At 40.8% G+C, this 22,920-nt stretch overlaps 1 protein-coding gene across 4 annotated transcripts in view; it reads right to left on the bottom strand.

Annotated features, from left to right (window-relative positions):
• gmppab (GDP-mannose pyrophosphorylase Ab) overlaps positions 1-22,920 on the bottom strand; it is a 34,772-nt gene that overhangs the window by 5,868 nt on the left and 5,984 nt on the right. For 2 of the 4 annotated variants that reach the window (XM_042081671.1, XM_042081673.1), the window contains exon 13: positions 18,366-19,974. The exons of 1 other annotated variant lie outside the window; for it this stretch is intronic. In XM_042081671.1, coding sequence (XP_041937605.1) covers positions 19,874-19,974 — 101 coding nt within the window. In that variant the 3' untranslated portion in view covers positions 18,366-19,873. Of the gene's footprint in view, positions 1-18,365; positions 19,975-22,920 lie in introns of those variants that run through there. One more of the 4 variants, XM_042081670.1, reaches the window with a different exon arrangement.

Below are 22,920 nucleotides of genomic sequence, written 5' to 3'. Positions count from 1 at the left end.
ACACATGCTACATATGCTACAATGTTGCTACGTCATATGCTACAATGTTGCCATGTTCTGAATCTGAACCTCTGCATTTTACAGCTCGGATGCAACGTGACAGCTCATTTAAACTTCACAAAGAGTTCGGCGAATTAATATACAAGTGTGATACGGCCAAAAAAATGGATCTACTTCATAGGTGTGCAAATAACATACGGTTAATGGTCGTTCTAAATTACGTAGGACAATGGGAAATTCAACCAAGCAGTGGAATAAATGACTGACAGTGACTTCTATTCATTCTTATGTAAGGTCACCTGGGGCCGTATTCACAAAGAATTTTAAGGCTAAAAGGTAGCTCCACTGGCGAATTTAGGAGCAACTCCTAAAAATAATGGGCGTGTCACTCCTAACTTTAGGACTTAATTTTTTTCACTAAAAGTAATTCACAAAGCATTTTAGACCTAAAAGTAGCACCCAAGTCTGAGACAGCTTAAAAGAAGTCAAGAGGACTCCTAACTCACTAAGACCTATTCTCAAACCCTTTTTGTGGCATTTCACGTCGCGATGTTTTGAAATGCGCAGGCTATGCGGCTACAGGAGCTTCCAATCGCGAGGGAACAATTTTGCATTGTATGCAAAAAAGGGATGCAATAACGCCAACAACCAAAACTACTCATTGTCAACATGTAAATTAAATGTAACGTTTCATTGTGAATCAAATTAAAATGTTCTCCTCTTTGCAATTGTGGGCATAGGCTATAGTGACAGGTTAATTTAATAATGTTGCAAAGATACTGCATCAATTCGCATGTTTCGTTAGGCTATTTGTTTTGCCTTACTCTTTATTCATTTAGGCTAGGCCTTTTTGTTCAGTTCAGTTTATTCATCATCTTCCGTCCTTCGCAATATCTGTGTAGCGCACGTATTCTCAGACCTGTCACCTGTCACTCATCATCGTAAGGGAGGTGTTTGGAATCATTCCCGCGTTACAATCATCAGACAATCAAGGTGGTCACTTCAGTCAAGCTTGTGCATGAGTAATGACGTCATCCATAGCAACGAAGGCTCACTCTTAGTTTAGGAGTTGTCATTTTTCCTTACTAAGAGTAGGTCTGAAAGGCTTTGTGAATAACTTTTAAGAGAAAACTCCTAGCTAAAATCTTTTAGTGCGATTTAGGAGTACTCCTAGTGGTAAGATAAAAGGCTTTGTGAATTCGGCCCCTACTCAATAGGTATAAATAGAGCCAGAGTAGAGCCAGTAGAAAGGCATATTTTATTTACATTTACATTTAGCAATTCACTGTAGCTGGCGCTTTTATCCAAAGCGACTTACAAAAAAGGAATACAAGGTACAATGCGACAAGGACATGTTGGTGCAGCAATAAGTACTACTCGCATAGAATCAAGGACATGTTAGTGCAGCAATTAGTAGCCTACTACTCGTATAGAATCAAGTGGCAGTTCTATAAGGGGGATTGTCAAGTGGTCACTTGTGCATTATTATGTGAGATGCACATTTTCCCTCTATACTTGTTAATTATAAGTGCTGATATAAAACTGTATTATGTAAAATCACTGCACGGCTTATCTTGTCTTTTATTTTGTCTTCTTAATTATTCTTTATTTTTAAATGATTTTACCTTGTGTGTTATGTTACGTTTGCTTTTGTTTATGTAAAGCACATTGAATGAACTCTGTGTATGAAATGCACTATATAAATAAACTTGACCTCATATCTGTTAATCTGACCATTCTCACACTATCGACACATGTAGCTTCACTGTCTGATTGGTCATACCAGTGTGTTCTGATCAGAGGGCAAAGCAGTTTCACTTTGTTTTGTTTTGTTTGTTAATTTGTTTGCGTGCCTTTTAATGGAAGCAGCGCACACACATTCATCTGTTTGTTTTCTATTCTTTAATGTGTTTGACACATGCAGCTGTGTTTGCAATGCTTTAAGTACAACGCTGTGTGTAGGTAGATCACACTGCACTTACGGAAGATAAAATGACAGAGTAATTAAAATGAAAAAGAGCACATATCATTTTTGTTGGAGTGAGAGGCCAGACCATTTGTAACCAACGAGGGTGCAGGACAGGAGATAGAATCAAAGAAACAACATCTATGAAGAGTTACTAAGAAAAGTGATTAGTGTTTGTGATGGTTTCCCTTGACTGGATCAGGGGGGTATTCCAAGTACGCGGTTTAGTGACAAACCTGGGTAAGTTAACTCAGTAATTGGTAGACCTACAACAAGAGCCCTATGGCATTGTTTTGTTAGGAGAATGAAGCCATACAGAGGGGTATTCCAGAAAGCAGGTTTACTGGCTTAACGGGGTATGTTAAAGGTCCAGTATGTAGGAAATAATGGAAAATAAACTGTAACCATTCCAAAAATAATCACCATATGTTGTCAGAGAGTAAGGAAACACGATGAATTGAAGTAATGGCTTATTTGACAACATTACTCTAACCCGTAAAACCCATGAAAAAAAATGAGTTACGGGGCGGAATGTCTTAGAATTTTCGTTTATGTTTTGAACAATTCATTCTAGAATAGCGTATTAATAATGGGCTAGCGCGTCCTCCTATTTGGGTTGCCAAATTAGCAAAGGCCAACTGTCAACGACTCTACTTCCTTCGTCAGCTAAGGAAATTCAAAGTTTCTACATCCATCATGAAGGCCTTCTACACTTCAGCGGTTGAGAGTGTTCTAACTGGTAGCATCATCACCTGGTATGGGAACTCCACAGTTAGAGATTGTAGTACTCTGCAGAGAGTAGTGCGCTCAGCTGAACGTACTATAAGAACTCAACTCCCTGCTCTACAAGATATCTATTCCAGAAGAGTACTCCTAAGAGCCCAAAAGATTCTGAAGGACTCTTCTCATCCTAACAATGGATTATTCCTACCGCTGAAATCAAGAAGACGCCTACATGTATGTAGTCACAAAGCCAGAACTGAGAGACTCAGGAGAAGTTTTTATCCACAAGCCATCCCAACTCTGAACTCGCACTATACTGACTTTGCACTCATTCACTACTCAGCACTCATGACCCCCCCCCCCCCCCCCCACACACACACACACACACCTACAAGACTTTTAGCACTTTTACATCCCTCTCCCTATGCTACAGACCTTTTATTTATTTTCTTATTTCATCACACGTCAAAACACACACACACACATCTGACTTTCTCCAACTTTTGCACATCTCCATAGAACTTTTTATTTATTATTTTTGATTTCTCCTCCATCTACCCATGTCCTTGATTGCCTAGCCTTTCTGCCCCCCCCCCCCCCCCACCCCCATCCCCAACACACACACTTACATCATCACTGTCATCACTTCACATACATACAGCACACTGCTTGCTACAGTAAGCCTCCTCTACATACACACACACACACACACAGTCACTGCTCCACTCCCCTCCCGCCCACACACACATCTTCACTGTCATCACTCACATACATCATACATACAGTACTCTGCTTGCAATAGTAAGTCCCTGCCCCCCCCCTACATACACAGCACATTATTTCATCAGGAAGCTTCTCCAACACACATCCCCAACATACTTACAGCACACTGCCCACACACACACTACACACACACACACACAGTCACTGCTCCACTCCCCTCCCGCCCACACACACATCTTCACTGTCATCACTCACATACATCATACATACAGTACTCTGCTTGCAATAGTAAGTCCCTGCCCCCCCCCTACATACACAGCACATTATTTCATCAGGAAGCTTCTCCAACACACATCCCCAACATACTTACAGCACACTGCCCACACACACACTACACACACACACACACAGTCACTGCTCCACTCCCCTCCCGCCCACACACACATCTTCACTGTCATCACTCACATACATCATACATACAGTACTCTGCTTGCAATAGTAAGTCCCTGCCCCCCCCCCCTACATACACAGCACATTATTTCATCAGGAATCTTCTCCAACACACATCCCCAACATACTTACAGCACACTGCCCCCCCCAATACACAGCACATTGTCTCATGAGGAAGCTTCCCCAACACACATATTGCACACTGCCCTCTCCCCACATACACAGCACACTATCCCATCTCCCCTGTCATCCCCCCAACACACACACCAAGACCCCTGGCAGTTGGGTTAGCCCCTTGAGCCGTGGATCTGCCCAAGCTTTCTTCCTTGGTAAGGGAGTTTTTCCTTGCCCCTGTTGCTCTTGGGTGCTCCTTGTTGGTGCCCCCCACCCAATCCCAATCCTCCCCCACCTTTTTTATGCAGCCCTGGCCACTTAATCTACTAAACCCCTCTTCTACTGCACTCTTAACCCCCCCCCCCCCCCCATTAATGCACAAATAGGCTGACACCAGACATAATTTCACTGCATTTCTTACTTCCAGTAACTATATGCATGTGACAATAAACTTCCTTGTATCAACAGCTGTCAGTTGTAGTCATGAACGCCTACGAGAGGCAGGCAAATTTCCAAAATTTAAACAAGAAACAAATTAAGTGGACATCGGAGGAGCTTCCCGAGATGGTGACGTCTTCGTCAAACGAAGAATATCAAGTCTGACGCAGAGCTGGCCATATTTCTCCACAACAGGTAGCCTAGGCTAAACTTCATCTGCATCGCTAACTTCAGCTAAATATGTTACGTTGGTTAGAGAGGTATTTTTTGTTTTCACTGTTTCCGTAATGTGTAGCTGGGTCATGGTTGGAGAAACGTTAAAGCAGCTGCAGGTCAACTAACGTTAGCTAAGTCTTAATTACATCTGGCAACCCAGAAGAGGCTCGCGTCTGGTAGTCTTGAGAACGTTCACCAGTGTTTTGATTTTGGCCTGCAGAACGTTCGGTAACAATCCTACAAATTCTCTTAACACAGAGTTAAAGGTGCGATTTGAAATTATTTAGCTGAAATTAGCGATGCAGATGAAGTTTAGCCTAGGCTACCTGTTGTGGAGAAATATGGCCAGCTCTGCGTCAGACTTGATATTCTTCGTTTGACGAAGACGTCACCATCTCGGGAAGCTCCTCCGATGTCCACTTAATTTGTTTCTTGTTTAAATTTTGGAAAATTGCCTGCCTCTCGTAGGCGTTCATGACTACAACTGACAGCTGTTGACAGTTGGCCTTTGCTAATTTGGCAATCCAAATAGGAGGACGTGCTAGCCCATTATTAATACGCTATTCTAGAATGAATCGTTCAAAACATAAACGAAAATTCCAAGACATTCCGCCCCGTAACTCATTTTTTTTCATGGGTTTTACGGGGTTTTACGGGTTAGAGTAATGTTTCCTTACTCTCTGACAACATATGGTGATTATTTTTGGAATGGTTACAGTTTATTTTCCATTATTTCCTACATACTGGACCTTTAACGGTAAACCTGGGATTTCAGTTCCAGAACGCTCAAATATGATCAGGCTATGTAAGTAACTATGGTAACATAGGCTCTTAACTAAACTGGGTATGTTAACCCAGAGTAAACGGTAAACCTGGGATTTCAGTTCCAGAAAGCTCAAAAATGATCAGGCTATGTAAGTAACTATGGTAACATAGGCTCTGAACTTAACCTGGTAGGGGGTAGGTTTTGTTCAGGTTATGTTCAATTATGTTCGGTTATTTCAGTACATGTTCAATCAGGCCGCTATTTTTACACTTGTCACACAATGGCGTTTCATTTTGACGAAGGTCCAATTGACAAAGAAACACAAAATCATGCAATATTCATCCGCGCAATTCACCATGAGAGGGCGATAAGACCACAACATCACATGATAGCCTATCAATTCTTTTCCAAACGAGTTTTTCAAGAGCACTAGAGTTTTTCAGCTGAATCACCTAAATAATTTTCACCTAAATATAGGCTACTTGAAAAGCATTCTCCATCCCTACATTACACATGGTGGATTAGAATATAATAAAATAAATATTTAATGTAGGCTAGCTAGCCTACACCATAGTGGACATTTGTGTTTGGCTCACCAGACAGATGGACAAACAACATCTCAGACACATTGAAGATATAATTAAAACAAGTAGGCCTACAGTACAAAAAAGGGGAAAAAAGGGGAAATATAGAAAATTAATAAATAAGTTTAAATATAGCTGTACAGCTCAGCCGGGTATGCATGTTGTCACTAAGTTTGGTTAAGAATGCTGATGGCATTTGGGATAAAATATTTTTTTAATAGGCTACACACGCTCTCCGACTGGGAGTTTTTGTAGTGTTGGAGACGCAGAGCATATCGGCAAGCTGTCGGTCGGTGCGTAAAGTTTGCCTTGCGCTAAAGTTCCTGCGCAACTTCATTCGTTTTCCTGGACACAAACCCACGAGGATCATTAATGTGTAGTTTCACCAACTGGCAGGTAAGCATCACTTATTAAATTTTCCAAATGTGCACCGAAATGTGTCCAATAGGCTACCCATGCCTTTCGACATTCACCCTTCCGATGATGGAGCGCAAAAGTTTAACTTGGCCCACAGCTGCAGAACCCGCGTTAAAATAGAAAATTACATTTGGGATTCTCAAAGAATTCTATGGCTCACTCAATCTGTGACAAGGTAGGCTAGTTTAAGAAAGCATCATTCAAAGCAGTCAATACAATACGTGATGTCCAGTGAATTATTTATTTGTGCTTTTGACATTAAATAGGCTATCCTAAAAGTACGCATTTACACGGTCAGTTAGGCTATTCTCTGCCAAGTAAGGTCTCGGAAGCAGGCGCTTAAGTATTGCTCTTTTTTTTTTTTGCAGTTCTCTCCTCCTCGTAAGCCTCGACTACTCCGCCTCTGAAAAATACGGTGCTCTTCGTTTCACTCATGGTTTCGACTCTCAACAGATGATGCCTTTATAAGTTCTCCGTGAACGTGCACATCTCTAGGTTATCTAACACAGGGTTGTTTGAACTAACTGGTAACCGGTGTTTTGGAACCGACATCTCGGGTTTAGTCGCCACAGGTTCAGACAACCCAGAGGTTAAGTTTTATCTCAGTGTTTGTTAAACCTCCTTTCTGGAATACCCCTCTGCTCTTCTATTAGGAGGTTTACCCCTTACTATGAGTCAACTTACCCAGGTTTGTCACTAAACCACGTACTTGGAATACCCCCCAGAACAGGTAAAAACAACAGATTCTCTAAAGTTTAGCCAACATCTCTTTGTTAAGTTTAGCCAACAGGTGTCAAAGTAAGAACATTTATGAAATTAATGGTTAACAATGTATTATCTGAATGACTGCTGTGCAACCGAAAATACACAAAAATACATCAGAATCCTGAAAACTTGTATTTATAGTAGATAGCACTAAATGCAAATATGTCAATATTCAACACTACAAAGTGTTTTAAAAAGAGAAGAGCACATCTCTGGGTACAGTGATGTTTACCAATAAATTATTATGACCGCCGCTAGCGAAGCGGTCATATAGGGATTGTCAAAGTTTTTTTTTTTTTTTTTCCCTGTCATCTACTTCCTGAATTTTTGGTCATTGATACCCGGGACACCGAACCACCGGGGCACATGAAATTTGGTGGGTATGTAGCCCCACTAGACTTTTACGGAAAAATTCCGTTTCGTCCCCGGGGGCCACTCCCCCCCCTCCCCCGTGCTGGGCCCCCCGATCCGCAAAAAAAGCAGTTTTTCCTAAATAACTACCTGAACCGTGGCACTGAGGATGAAGAATCTTTTATGGTATGTTGGTCTCAAGGGCCCACATCAACCTGGCCCATAATCACTCATTTGTGATTTGCACCCCCCCGGTAAAAAATGAAAATGCAATATTATTCTGCTTTAATCGCCCCTATCTTCAGTTAAGATGTTCAGAACTGTTTCTGTTTGTCCACTAGATGGCGCATCTTTGCAGTGAGACGTAATTTTGTTGGAAGTTAGGTTGGAAAAACAATGGACGCTTCCTACAAGGACTGTAGTTTACCACAGAGAACGTCTAATAAGGATAGGACGATGTTCACATGAAATGTAATTCCCATTTCTTCTTGAAGCCGAAATAAATCTGATGTTTATCGGACATGCTTGGTTTTTACTGCAGGTACGTTAATATTATAATATCAATAAGGACCTAGGTAATGTTACCGTTAGCGTTGGTTGAGTGATGGAGGCCAATTTGATTGATTGCATTTGTAGAAAACTATAAATGCGGTTATACCAAGGAAATTGATAGCAGCACTGTAATTGTATCTTTCGACTGTCATTTGTTGCACGTGCTACAAAAATCATTCTGTGCAATGGAAGATTTACCAACGTTACACCGGTCTGATACAGTTTTGCCTATACATGCGTGAGACTGAGACGCCTGTTTATTTTTGTTTTAGGTGCGTGCAGAGTGTGAGAGGGGAATCGATGTGCTTTGATTCCAGCTTGGTAGTCAGTGAAATTAAAAAGCATGTGTGTGTGAAGTATCCAAACAATGACACCTTCATTTCATTATGGCTGCTTTAGCAACACACCTTAAGCTACTGTGTAGTGGGTCCCATTTAGAAGTGGCTACTTCATTCGCGCTTTCCTTGACTCATGGAGCTGCGTGAATTTTATTACAACTTTTCGCCACGATATGGCAGTTTAAGTCCGCTTGATACTGACTGAGCCATTGGTTTCCAAAGGAGATTTTATTTGTGTCGCCAGCATAGCCTATTGACAATTTATGTTGTAAATAGGCCTACCTTATAAGCCTACCTGTAGCTTAGGGAAGCTAACAGCTTTCTATTAGGATCTAGTTTGTTAGTTACAGTTTTGTCATAACTCCCTGATGCATTTTTGCATTTAGAATAGCCAGAGCGTGGATATCTCAATCGGAAAATTAAACAATATCGGGTGCCTATGGACTAGGCTGGGTGAACCCAGCCTGATCTGCCCGCTATTTATTTTTTGATTTCTTAAAAGATTGAGCTTGGTCTGGTGAAAGCCAGACTAGCCATGGACCTCAGTTACACAATGCAAGGGAACATGAATCAGCCAATATTTGCACAAACAATAACGGACAACAGCTCTTCAACTTTGGCCCGTTAAAATGTGTATGAACAGTCTAGCGACGCATTTCATCAAGGCCCATTTGGACATGTCAGTTATTTGCACCACTGGTTAGATGTAAAACAGCATTTCGTTTCAGACTACTGTTACTTAATTTGTGCATTGACAATAAAGTATCACATGAACTAAAGATGACTAAAATCTTATATAGAAGAAGAAACATTCACAAAAAATCCATCCATCCAAAAAAGGCCTTTGTTTTTGATAGCTGTTGAAAACGGCATGGAACTGACAGAGATGTTTTTGTTTATAAATAAATAAATAAATAAATAACATTATGCTGACCTTTTGCTTTTCCCAAATACAATGTAGCCTACAGGTGTAAGTGACCTTTCATCAATCCAGTTGCAATGGATGAACTGTGATGAACTGCCCTACTTGTGATTGATTACTTGAGATTTTAAAGGTTTTATAACAATGCTACATCTTCTTTGGCTATTCTACAATCTATTCACCTTTTCAGCACCAGTAGGCTACTTTCTGTGCAACCGCAGACACACACTCAGGCATACCAAACAAGCATACACAAAAGTTTCAAGAGTGGGGGATGGAGTAAAATATGGAGACAAATTGAAGTGTGATTTATTTTTGCGGAACGGATGTACAGGACTGAGCGGTGGTCATATTTTGTACCGCTATGCGGTACATCTAGTTTTACACACAGCTACTTCATCTGGGGCCGTATTCACAAAGCCTTTTATCTTACCACTAGGAGTACTCCTAAATCGCACTAAAAGATTTTAGCTAGGAGTTTTCTCTTAAAAGTTATTCACAAAGCTTTTCAGACCTACTCTTAGTAAGGAAAAATGACAACTCCTAAACTAAGAGTGAGTCTTCGTTGCTATGGATGACGTCATTACTCATGCACGAGCTTGACTGAAGTGACCACCTTGATTGGCTGATGATTGTAATGCGGGAATGATTCCAAACACCTCCCTTACGATGATGAGTGACAGGTGACAGGTCTGAGAATGTGTGCGCTACACAAGTAGTGCGAAGGACGGAAGATGATGAATAAACTGAACTGAATAAAAAGGCCTAGCCTAAATGAATAAAGAGTAAGGCAAAACAAATAGCCTATAGCCTAATGAAACATGCGGATTGATGCAGTATCTTTGCAACATTAAATTAACCTGTCACCATAGCCTATGCCTATGTTTGCAAAGAGGAGAACATTTTAATTTGATTCACAATGAAACGTTACATTTAATTTAAATGTTGACAATGAGTAGTTTTGGTTGTTGTTGTTGGTGTTAATTATTCAGAGCTGCCAACCCTCACACATTTGATTGGTGTAAAAGCGTGTTGAGCCAATCAAATGAATGAATCTCACTCTCAATGTGTGAGAGTTGGCAGCTCTGTTGCATCCCTTTTATGCCTACAATGCAAAATTGTTCCCTCGCGATTGGAAGCTCCTAGCTGCATACGCATTTCAAAACATCGCAACGTGAAATGCCACAAAAAGGGTTTGTGAATAGGTCTTAGTGAGCTTTTAAGCTGTCCTAGACTTAGGTGCTACTTTTAGGTCTAAAATGCTTTGTGAATTACTTTTACACAAAAATTACTTTTTGAAAAAAATTAGGAGTCTTAAAGTTAGGAGTGACACGCCCATTATTTTTAGGAGTTGCTCCTAAATTCGCCAGTTTACTAGCTACTTTTAGCCTTAAAATTCTTTGTGAATACGGCCCCTGTTCTTCATCTGTGTGGAAAGGGCTTGCTTTTATCCTACCTCTTATCCTAACATGTACCAGTATGTGTTTTTTAATTAGTCTGTTTAAAAAAAAAAGAATATATTGTCATTGTGATGACCAAGTTCTATGGTGTTTTAAGCCCCCAACGTTGTCTTCCAGGCAGCGCTGCATGGAAGGTACTGGGGTTAGGCAAGGGTTAGGGTTAGGATTAGGTGCCTTAAAGTCGACGGTGGGGGATTAAAACACCATCGAGTGCTGACCAACTCAAAACACAGCTATTTTTCAGACGGGTTTTCATTTACACTGGTGAAAGCTCTCATAAAACACACACAACAGCAGTCAAGCATGAAGACCAAATATTGCACTACAGGCATATGATGGTGAGGCGCTATTTAAATCCATCAGTGTGTCACAAAAATTGTGACACGAAAAACGCCTCAGTTTAAAATTCTTGAGACACCTTGCTGTTGACTAAAGCACATCATCGTCGTCCACCATTGTTATTTTCTGTCTCTCTGTAGTTTAATCCCTCAAACAGCATGCACATCTCACGAGTGGCCAGACAGAATTGTCTGCCTTGTCAGGAGAAAATTGATCCAAACAATAAGATCAATAGAATTATCTTGACCAGTTGCATTGTGATGAATCTGGCTAGAAATGAGCTTGTTTATAATGTCAGCTGTTTGTGTTTGATTGTTTGCACACATGTTTGTTTTGGTTTCACACCTAGTTATTACTTATGTTGAAAAATATTGACATGTTATTCAAAAATGTCTTTTTAAAAATATCTCTTATAGCATTTGGACAGACTGTGGTCTTTTCCCCTTTGTCTTTGACTTCATCAGGAGTCACCACCACCGCCACTACACCACACAGCTAGTTGTTTAAAGTAGGCTATTTGAAAGTGTACAGAAAGGCTTCACTACTGTGAAGTGGACAAAACATACAAAAATCTGTATGTATTGTGGCTACCTAGCAACCTACCTGGCAATGCGAAACAGAACAATTCCTTGAATTTCCCCTGGGGATCCATCTATCTATCTATCTGATTGGAATAAAGCAGTCAGACACAGAGGTTGCAGTGAAACAAACTTGGGAATTTATCTATAATGTGTGGGGAAAGGGAATGGGTAGCAGAAGGCAACTCAAATCTTTATGGTCCTGGGGCGACGCAGTCAGAGAGCTTGTGCCGGCTTCTGAAGATACCGTTAGTGGGGAGTGCGGTCCCTGCCACTGACCTATCCACCCAGGGCCTCCTACTTGTCTTGGTGTGTCCCCCTTGAAATTCAGGTCCTCTCTCCTGTTTTAGCTGTTGTATCTTCCAGCTGCTCAGTCACTTCAGATAAGTTTCACTTCAACAAAGTAGATTTAAACTTCCACAAAAGGCAGAGATAGGTTATTTATGAAAAGGGGTGGCCGTAGGCCTTTACCCTGAGACTTAGACATCTGGTCTCCACTCTTCCGACGATCAAGCCAGTCTGTCTGAGGTTTGTCCTATTAAGCTTTAAAAAGGCAGCTAATGGCCTGATTAACCCTGTGCACCTGGTCAGAGGCAATCACAGACACCTGGGTGGGGTGGAGTTTCCTAAGGCACTGCTCTGGGGTAGTTCCGCCCATCCAACACTATGCCTCTCATCTGCTTTTGCTGGCCTGTCTGTAGCCATGTGAGGCAACAACTGAACAACATCACAGTATATATTTCTAAAAAAAAAAAAAAAAAACACTTTTATGAGGTTAGTTCAGGGTGGAATAATTCTCTAATACTAACGTGAAGGTGTCAGCATGATATGATAACTTAAATATCTCTTATTTTCTAGGCAGCTGAGTTCAGTCTTACTGTACATACAGTAACATGCACAGAACACAATTCAAGTGTAATCATTTAAATCATCAGTTCAGAACTACCAAATCAAGTAAGAGGCCGAGGTATTGTGTAACACTCCATACAGATTCACAATATTCTTTTCTTTATTAATTTCTTTATTTTCTATTTGTTTACCTTGACCTGCAACTGCAGACTATGCAAGTCCCTCCACCGCACATTCAAAGCACTTAATGGATACTAAGCTGCTTTTGACAAATTATTCCTCTCTTTACCGGGTTATGGGATTGACTCATTCTTCCATTCACTTAGCCTAGAAATCTAGACGCACCCTAGCGGCGGCAAATTAATTTGCTCAGCCTGTACGTCTAGTATCAAACCATAGGGATTTCTATTGGCTGACGCCGTGGACGTCATCCAATCACAGCGCTCTATTTTGTTAGAGAGTCTTAAGGCGGGCTTAACAGGATAACGACAGTCCTGCGACGGTGAACAACAAGGAAGGTGGCTATGGCGAACGAAGAGCGGTTGTTCGAATCGGCGTTGGCATCAACTTTGGAGGAGTTGGACTTGTGCTTTTCTTTGAAAGTTGAGCAACACAATGCACTTAAGTCATTCCTTTCAAAGAAGGATGTATTTGCCGTTTAGCCGACCGGATACGGATATGGTCGTAGCGCTGGCCTATTGCATGCCTAGGCAGTTTGAAAGACAATTCTCTGACCGCCCCTTGGATTAAGCGAGGTGAATGGTTCGATTCCAGACTATACATTTCAATGATATAGGACGGCCTGCCAGGCTACCATTCACTGTTACAGAGAAAAGATTTTTGGGCCTTAAGTTATTATCAATATATCTCGGCCAACCCATGTGTGGAGCAATTGGCCTTTTGATCTAAATTGGTAGAGCTAGCTTCTTTTAGAGAGTTTCTTTTGCCTCAGAACTTCAACTGTACAGAAACACAACTTTACAGAATGCTAAGAACTTCTAGCTTACTTTCTCAATTCTGTCCACATTTTATAACCAACAACATAGAAAGATAAAACATTATGTGATCTATATTTTATAAAACTCTTTGTTTTTGAAGGCAAGGATAAACAGAGGACATAAGATACCTGAAAAAATCATCTGACAAACGGCCTTTAGCCAAGGGCAGATGGAGTTTGGCGAGATGAATTGTTAATATTCTCATTAAAATTTAAAAATGCCTTTTGAGTGGTGCGAAGAAAAATCTTATCAGTATGCTGAAACTTGATGACTACCTTTCCCTGGTCAGAGAATTCTTTGAAAATGAAAACTTTATTACCAAAGGGGCATTTGAGTTGGACTTCTGCATCACGGTTACAGCCACCCTGTGAATCACGACCAATGTGTAGCAGTAGTATCTCTGATGATTGATACCTGCTGCAAATTAATATATGCTCCTAAATGAGTTCTGTTGCCTTCTTTGTGTGACTGCTTAGAGAGAAAGAGAGAGAAATAGAGAGAAAGAAAAAGAGAGAGATAGGGAGGGAGAAGAAGAGAGAGAGAAGCTGGAGGGTGCGCATGTACTCACTCACTCATACAGGAATAAGAGAAGAACAACTCAGGAGGCAAACGTGGAATCTGCGCTTTCCCTCCACAGTGAAGTGAGATTTACATTAGTGAGGCATAAACAGAGGTAATGAGGGTGTGTGTGAGAGAGAGAGAGAGAGACTCGGAACCACTGAACTTTCATTATGCACACAAACCTTAAAATTGTACTGTATGTTCGCGCGCGCGTGTGTGTGTGTGTGTGTGTGTGTGAGAGAGAGATTTGGAACCATTGAACTTTCATTATGCACACAAACCTTAAAATTGTACTGTGTGTGTGTGTGTGCTTGCGTGATGGAAATTTACAAATTGTTGTGTCATTGGAAACTGGAAAAAAAGACTTGGCTTCTTCACATCACTTCGTCACCCTGAATGTCACTCCAACTGTGACGTGCTTTGGGGCGGTAAGCTGAAAGGGTGTTTGCAGACATTATCATGTTGTTCCTTAACCACACTAAAAGTATAGGGAGAAATAGAGTGTGTGTGTGTGTGTGTGTGTGTGTGATAGTGTGCATGCATGTACTGTAGGTGTGTGTGTGTGTGTGTGTGTGTGTGTGTGTGTGTGTGTGTGTTTGTGTGCATGTCTGTGTATGTTTGTCTTGATGTCTGTCTAACTTACTATCCCAGTCCCATTCTGTCACCTTCGGTAAACATTTAGGTGCTCTGAGCTCTTTTTAGACTTCTTCAGAGGGGGAGCGTTTCTCTCCACAGATGAAAAATCCCATTATTACGCGAGGGAGACGGATCCCTGAAAGAGAGACTAACAACCTGGCCCACGACTGCAAACTTGTGGGGTCTCCCCAGGTCGGCACACAGGAAAGGAAAAGTTGTACACACTCAAACTTACTTCAAAGACTTCTCTTGAACAATTTATTATGCATCATTCCTGCCTTGATGAAACACTATTTACAAGATAAATACATTTTATGTAATACATACATTTGGCTAAAGACCTTGTCAACCTTGTCTCATAACTAGTGTAACGATAGCTAGCTGGTATGATCCATTCACTGTGTAGTATTTAGAGCGCTGGATTGGATCAGTAGCTGGGCAGTAAACCTCCCTCCCTCCAAAGGTCTGGAGTTGCAGGTTAGAGCAATGGGCAGGTCCAGAGCTCTAGGTCCAGAGATTTTTTTGAATGTTTGGCTTGCTGTCAGCAAGGGAATTTCTGTCCCAACAGCTTTTTAACTTAAGGGTTAACTGCAGTTCACATTAACACTTATTTTTGGCCCACGGCCCTCCACCAATATTAATTTTTGGAATAGAATTGGGTACCCCTGGTTTAGAGGACGATTACAAGAGTTGTTTACCTGATGAAGGGAATGCTTAGTAAATCCCATGTAAATATGGCAAGGCAGGCACAGCATGCCATTCTGTAGACTGACAAAAGCGGTATTAATCCTGCCTTCATGTCTCTGCCCCAGAACCTCTTTGCACTGAAAGTATTGCATTACTCGTGTCAAAGGTATTTTACTCCAAAATATTAAACCTAGCTTTGAGGACCATTCTATTCAATTCTCTGTTTCTGTCAGTTCAGTTCAGTTTCAATCACTATCATATTTTCCAATGAGCTATCCCACACATTTTTTCCTTCAGAATTTCAGATATACACAGAAACTGTGACTGATTTAGGAGGTTGATTGTCTTGATTCGGGAGCGCTCTTTGATGTTAAAAATGAACTTGAAGGGCTTTGGAGAGGAGATGAAGAGAGGGGTGGAGGTTAATGACAGAGTCCTGCAGCTTAGCTCTCCTTGTCCTGCATCTCCATGTGAACCCAACAGACCCACCCTATTTATCAGCTGTATTTGGTGTGCAGGAGTCGCAGCCGCAATATGAGTCTGAGCAACGTCGCCTTCGTGAGCAACTGGTAGGCTTGTATAGCAAGTGCTTCTGCCCTGTTGATGCAGACACTAAGCAAAGCCAATTGCTTCGATGCCCAACCAAGCAATCAAAACAGCAAAAAACAAGTAGGCTTCTTTAGCAAGTGCTTATGCCCTATTAGTGTTGGCTCTAAGCAAAACCAGTAGCCCAAAGAACCAAAGCAACTAAAATAACATCGCTTACAAAGCAGCCTTCATGAGCAACAATGGATGTGTGGAGTGGGGTCCTTCTTTCACTTATATACATGGAAAAACGTATACATCAAATATATACAAATACAAATACAAAGACACATCCACTTGTGCACAAACCTACTGACAGCTATAATTGTTTTTGCATGCATCCTCTCTGTCACTCTCATCTCTCTTAAGTATACAGTATGCATGTGCAACCAGAACTATATTTTTTATCATCACAATGCCCTAGAGGATTTGTAGGGCGAGGGAGAGAACACAGGAGAGGAAGAAAGAAAGAGAGAGAGAGAGCGAGAGAACAGTTTTTTTCCCAGTGATGTGCTGGTCGCAGGAGGAGAGAGTGGAGAGGAGACAACGAATGGCCTGATAAAACTGGAAGAGTGACCTGCTCACAATAGATCCATTATAACCCTTCTGCTTCAGTTCCCAGTCTCAATTCACACACCATGCCTTCTACTCGAAGGACCACAGATTTCTCATCCCACGGAGAGGTGCTTTATCTCCTCGCCCTGAAAGCCTTATTTTTCTATATGTGAGGTAACACACTGACTGTACAAGAACGAAAAGGAAAGAGGATGGAGAGAGGGAGGGGGAGCAAGAGAGAGAAAGATAATGGAGAATGCAATCTCCTCCCACTGCATGCAGGGTTTCGTTTTGTGTTTGTAAACAGGAGGATTGGCCTTCTGATGTGCTGCCTGTATTGCTGCTCTCAGCAGCACAAAGCCATAAATCAGAAATAAGTCCGACTTCATTTAGTCACTCCTGTGCCAGTGTTATTCTCCTGGAGGAACATACATTCAAGTATAATAATCATTGCTTCCAACTTTGGTGAAAGCAAGTTCCCAGTAACCCCACTTTAATGAAAAGACATGTTTAAGTAAGACACACACACACACACACACACACAAATAACCTTATATATATATATATATATATATATATATATATATATATATATATATATATATATATATATATATATATATATATATATATTTATATATATATATATATATATAGTACACACACACAAATAACCTTAGCCATATCAGTCAAATTTTAATACCCTAGAGTTTCTGTTCTGGACAGTTCTATTGTGCATAGAGTATTGCCGAAGAGAGGGGCATGGCATTTATTGTTTAATATTAGCTGTTTTATTGATGCTTTCACAGAGAGTACACACACCTATATATCTATAGCTATGCTTCATATGATTTGTTTGTTTGCTGAAACCCCTTTGAAACCTCTCTATTTATAATATAATCAGCAAATCAGTTGAACTTCCTGTCATGTCATATTTGGAAAAGGTATACGTGACATTGTACCTGGAACGTGCCTGATAGCTAAAGACCCTGCTGCGGTCTCCCTGTCTTTGATATCTGCCTCGTCCTAGAAATGCAATGATTACTGCTGAGCTTTTCCACAGCACTCACCCATAACGATCAGATGATGTAATGATCTGTTTTGCTTGTGACTGATTCAGGAGGTTGATGTCTTGATTCTGGCGCAATCTATTCTCATAGGTCGGCTACAGCACATTAGTGTGTCTTGTCCGCTGACGTTAAAAATGAATTTGAAGGGCTTTGGAGAGGAGATGAAGAGAGGGGTGGAGGTTAATGACAGAGTCCTGCAGCTTAGCTCACCTTGTCCTGCATCCCTTTATGACCCCCCCCCCTCTATTTATCTGCAGTATTTGGTACACAGGAGTCATCAGGCGCAATATGAGTAATGTGGTAGGATCGTACCATGTGTCTGAGAGTGGGTGGGTGGGGGGTTTAGCAGCTGCTGGGTCATTATTGATAGATGTGCTTCTAATGAACATCAGCAGACACCCCCCCCACCTACCCCCCACAGCAGGCAAAAGAGAGGCTGAAGTGTGTGGCTCTTCATCTCATCTGACATCAAGCACTTATCCAACCAACCCCCCCCCCCCCCCCCCCTAACAAACACACACACACACACTTAAGAGCAGAAACAGGCTATAAGTCAGTCAGATGTGTGGTTGAGAGTATGTGTGCATACGCGGGTGTGGAACAGCTACTCGGCTCACCGCACAGCAGGCGGGAGATTTGATCCGATGTGAAATGTGACAGAATGTGCGGCATCGGCTCACACAAGAATGAGTTCTCAACACAGTGGGCGTCAAGATGGCGTGTTAAAATATAGAATTTTTTTTATTTCAAATGTTTACAAAACAGAAGGCTCCACAATATGGCCCCTTGGTCAAAACAACCCTTCCCATGATTCAACTTCAGAAGAAATTCAGTACACTTCACAGAAGGACAAAAGCAAATAGATGTTTAAAAAAGTTTCCACTTAGAAAGAGTCTAATACGTAAGTCTAATTACAGGTGCTATAAGGGAAACTTCTATGGAAAGTGGTCTTTGCATTCTGTCCTCATTTCTATTCTATTCTGCATACAGTATATCATCATATAATCACCACATAGAAGAGAGTGTTACACACACACACACACACACACACACACACACACAAACACACACACCACATCATCACCTCCCCATTACACACACACACACACACCACATCACGACTATGCCCCCCACCACACACACACACACACACACACACAAATTCACTCACACAGATTCCGGAGGGTTAACACAGTGCTGGCTTCTTTGTTCTCTCACACCAAGCCCTCCTCCTGATTGCTTTGCACTTGTTGCCTTTCAAGGCCAATCAATGATTTCTTTGATTAAAAGAAATGAAGATAAAAAAAAAACTCCAACGAGAATAAAGCCCAAGTGTTACGCAAATGTGGCCAATTAATGTCACACAATTAGCGGAGGTCCTTGGGAGTGAAGTGGCAGAGTTCAAAACTAGCAATAATCATCTAACACCGAGAGCCATTCTGTTCTGCTTCTACCCAATATTGAGAGCTTCACCTCACTCACTCTGGAAAAGCAAAGCACTTGCACATAAAGGAGGGCACTAATGCAGTCTAACTGACACTCCATGCATTCAATAGTGAGACCACATGCGGTCACACCTCTATAGCTCATACAAATGGGTTATCTGACAGTTCAAATAAATTAGTATGGGTTCTTGTCTTTTCAGTTATAGGGATCTGCTTAAAATCATAATGAAACGTTAGGTTTAGTGACAGCAAATCAGCTATATTAGCTTCAGCTAAATGCATAAGTAGGCTAGCATAATTATGTGCTATGGCTCCCCTAACTAAACTGTTCGTTTGGCCTTTTTGAGGATTGGATTTTCTTGCTTATCATTAACTATACTTTGACCTAAGTGGCAACCAAAAAGGCAGAAAGAAAGAAACAACTTTTAGAAAATGAATGAGGCAATCAATCAGCCATTGCCTGCATCATGAACACACAGCAGACTACTTCTATAGCTCTCAGCATGGTTCTCTTTTAGTAGGCGAGTAGCCATGCTCACAATGATTTGGCTTGTCAGTGCAAAAGAGCTCTAAAATTAAAACATTTACACATAGTCTATGTGCAAAACTACACATCCCATATTATTAGTTAATGTAACAACTGTCCCAAATATATAGCTTTAAAATTGTACACTTCTGTTAGTTTGTAGTGTCTCAAATCTCTTGTATGGTCTTCACAAACGTTTCTCTTTGTGAGTACCAAGTTATATATCCACTCCTCTTGCGTCTTGCACCCTGTGAGATGCCTAGAGGATGATTTGGTTCTTGAAGCTACGGTTCAGGTCCTTGTGAGGCAAAACTATGGAGTTGCGGATGATGACCTCAGAGGGAATGCTCACCTTGCAGCCTAGAGAAAGTGAAATATACAGACCTTTACTCATATGCAGGAAAGACCGGACAGGAGAACTAGTGTCTAATGGAGCTGAAGGCTTGATAACAACATCAGTGTGTCTACATCCTCAAGCTATTACATGGGATAAAATGTGTTTACATTTTTTCTCTTTTTTCTCTCTCTGCAACTATTTCTGCTTCTCAGCATCTCTTTGATTCCTTCTCGTATTAGTCATTTCTCCAGCCTCGCTGTGAATGACAGATGTGTTCGAAATTGCCCTCTCATGTGAGATGAAGCACTCACAGAAATTTGGGTGAAAGTGAGCAACAGTAAATAAAAACAAAAACCAAGGCTTATATTTATAGCACATATGAGTGCTACAGTTGAGGTCCAATCAGCTTATTTCTTTTCCAGCTGGATAAGCCTGCTTTTCTCTTTAGAATAAGTTTTACTCAAAGTGTGGTCCGGGGACCACTGGTGGTCCGCAAGCTATCCCAATTGGTCCGCGAGCAGAAGTGGTAAAAAAAATATATAGATGAGTTTTTTGCAATATTGAACCAACTTGTATGTAAATCCAAACTGTTCTGCAACACTGCCTATGTAAGATACTCCAGTTTAAATCATATGAATCCTCTTACACAATAAGAAAGGTGCTAAGACAATTAGCAAGGTGGTTCAGTGAGTAGGCCTATTGTGTAAACTGTTGAAGTAGGTCTAAAAATGTTTGAGAAACACTGGTCTACATAGCTTGACATACCAGAAATGTTGTGTTACTACAATGGTATGTTATGATTATAGTTGCAAAAAGTAAATCTGAAATGAATGCTTTAGAGAAATATAAGTGATTCTTCATAATGCTGACAACCATGGGATCATTACTGTAACCGTATACAACAGCTCCCCCTAGTGGGTATGTTTCTCCTCACGGGGCTTTCACGTTTTGGTAAGATTTCTCCTCCTAAACCAAGAGTCCTATTTTAGCAATCGAAATCGATAGTCTAAGGGCCCGAGGCGCAAGGAAGTTAAGGATGTGTCTGAATCCACTTTTGGGCCATTCTATGAAATTGGTGCCTTTTCCACTATAACATTTTCAAAATTTTCATCAAAAGTAAACTTCTTTTCAATTTATCCATAATTTTTCACATAGAAATATAATGAATTGAAATATAATACCGGGTGGTACATTTCATGATAAAACAGCTCTAATTATCCAATAATGGTCAAGTTATTGACTTAACATACATGCCTTCAATTAGAAATGTAATTTGCTTAGCAATGATGGTGTTAAAAATTTTATGAAAAAGTTATTCCTGTCTAACTTGCGTGACTGGGTGGTTGGATTAAGCTTGACGGACCCCATAATAATAATGAAAAAACAACAAATAAACAATGTAAAAAAATGTCAGATTTTCTCTGCTTAGTTTCTTGGGTGCTCTACAGGCAGACATTATCAAAAATTGTCTTTGTGATTTCATTTCAAGTAACAGTATGCTATTTACAGACAAAACAAGTTAATGTGACGGGGTGGTAAGTCAAACCAGGGGACACCAGGGGATAAAATATTTACCAAAAAACATGATTTTATTCTGAATAAATATGTCTAATGTCATCAGGAAATGATATTTAATTCTGAAAATAACAAAAAGTTTGATAAGAATATAACATTTACGTGGTGATATTTTAGATATAAATGTCATGTCAGTCAACCTGGAGACCTGGAAATGGCCATGCACTTTTGAAAAATGGTTAAAAATAGTGTGATACTCTATTAGTGATACTAAGAATTGTATTTTCTTGTACACCCTTTTAACAAGAACCCTTGAATTATTACAGTATCTTTAGGCTTTAGAAACACACTTTGGCTCTAATTTGTGCCTTATGCATCTTATCAAATGTTGTGGATGCAAATGGCACCCGTTTCATAGAATGACCCTTTTGCTGTTTTGACAGCAGGAGAAATGGTCTCCTTGCCAAGCAAACAATTCAAAAGGGTGGTGTTTAAAGGAGAAATCCAGTGATTTTTTACATAGATCTCCGTTTCTTGAGTTGCTGCAGCCTGGCAGCTACTGTGCAGTGCTACACTCTGGGGTCATGATCATGGGGGCTCATGAACATGCCCCCAGAACGTAGCACCTTAGCTGCCTGGAAGCTCCAACTGTTGGAGCTGAACCAACTTGAGCTAGGTAAAAGTGTTTGTTTTCAGGGTTTTTTTTTTTCGTACCGACAGTACTCGGTGACCTCAAGAAATGGAGATCTATGTGAAAAATTGCTGGATTTCTCTTTCTTTAAATTTCTTGACACAATACTAAATATACAAAGAAATACCACCAACATTGTTGTGTGGCAATTAAAGTTTCTATTCTATTCTATTCTATTCTATTAATCATTGATTTGTTTTGGATGTAACAAGCAATAAATCAATCAGAGGGCTATCTCCCATTCCCTCTAAGAGCCAGGAGTGCTTGCACTATGGCAAATTGTTGTGATGACGGGTGAACGCATCTGCAGAGAGACTTTGCTGTAACACTTTACTTGACGGTATCTACAAGAGTAACATGATACTGTCATAACTATGACATGACACTCATGAACGTGTCATAAACAAAGTCATAAACATTTATGACTTCTGTCATTAAGTGTCATTCCGTTTTTGTCATAAGGGACTGTTCGTTATTTATTTAAGGGGCTACCGGAGCGTTAGTCAAAAAAGACGTGACCCTCCCTCGCCAGCAAGAACTTTTTCTATGACCCTCCAAAGTGATTGAGAAAAAACGCATGACCCTCCCCAACAATTTATTGATGCCTTCTGTACTGGGTCAATTTGGGAACTTCCATGCTACCACTCCTTCCTTGAAATGCCGTTTCACACAATTTCAGAAATAATCACCGGGATAGCCTACCTGTCAACCTTTTCCGGGTTTATCACGTAGGCCTATTTTAACTTCCCCCCCCCCCCGCTGC

Source organism: Alosa sapidissima, chromosome 23 (genome assembly GCF_018492685.1).
Source record: "Alosa sapidissima isolate fAloSap1 chromosome 23, fAloSap1.pri, whole genome shotgun sequence".
Lineage (NCBI taxonomy): Eukaryota > Metazoa > Chordata > Actinopteri > Clupeiformes > Clupeidae > Alosa > Alosa sapidissima.
This window is presented reverse-complemented; position numbering and strand designations above follow the sequence as displayed.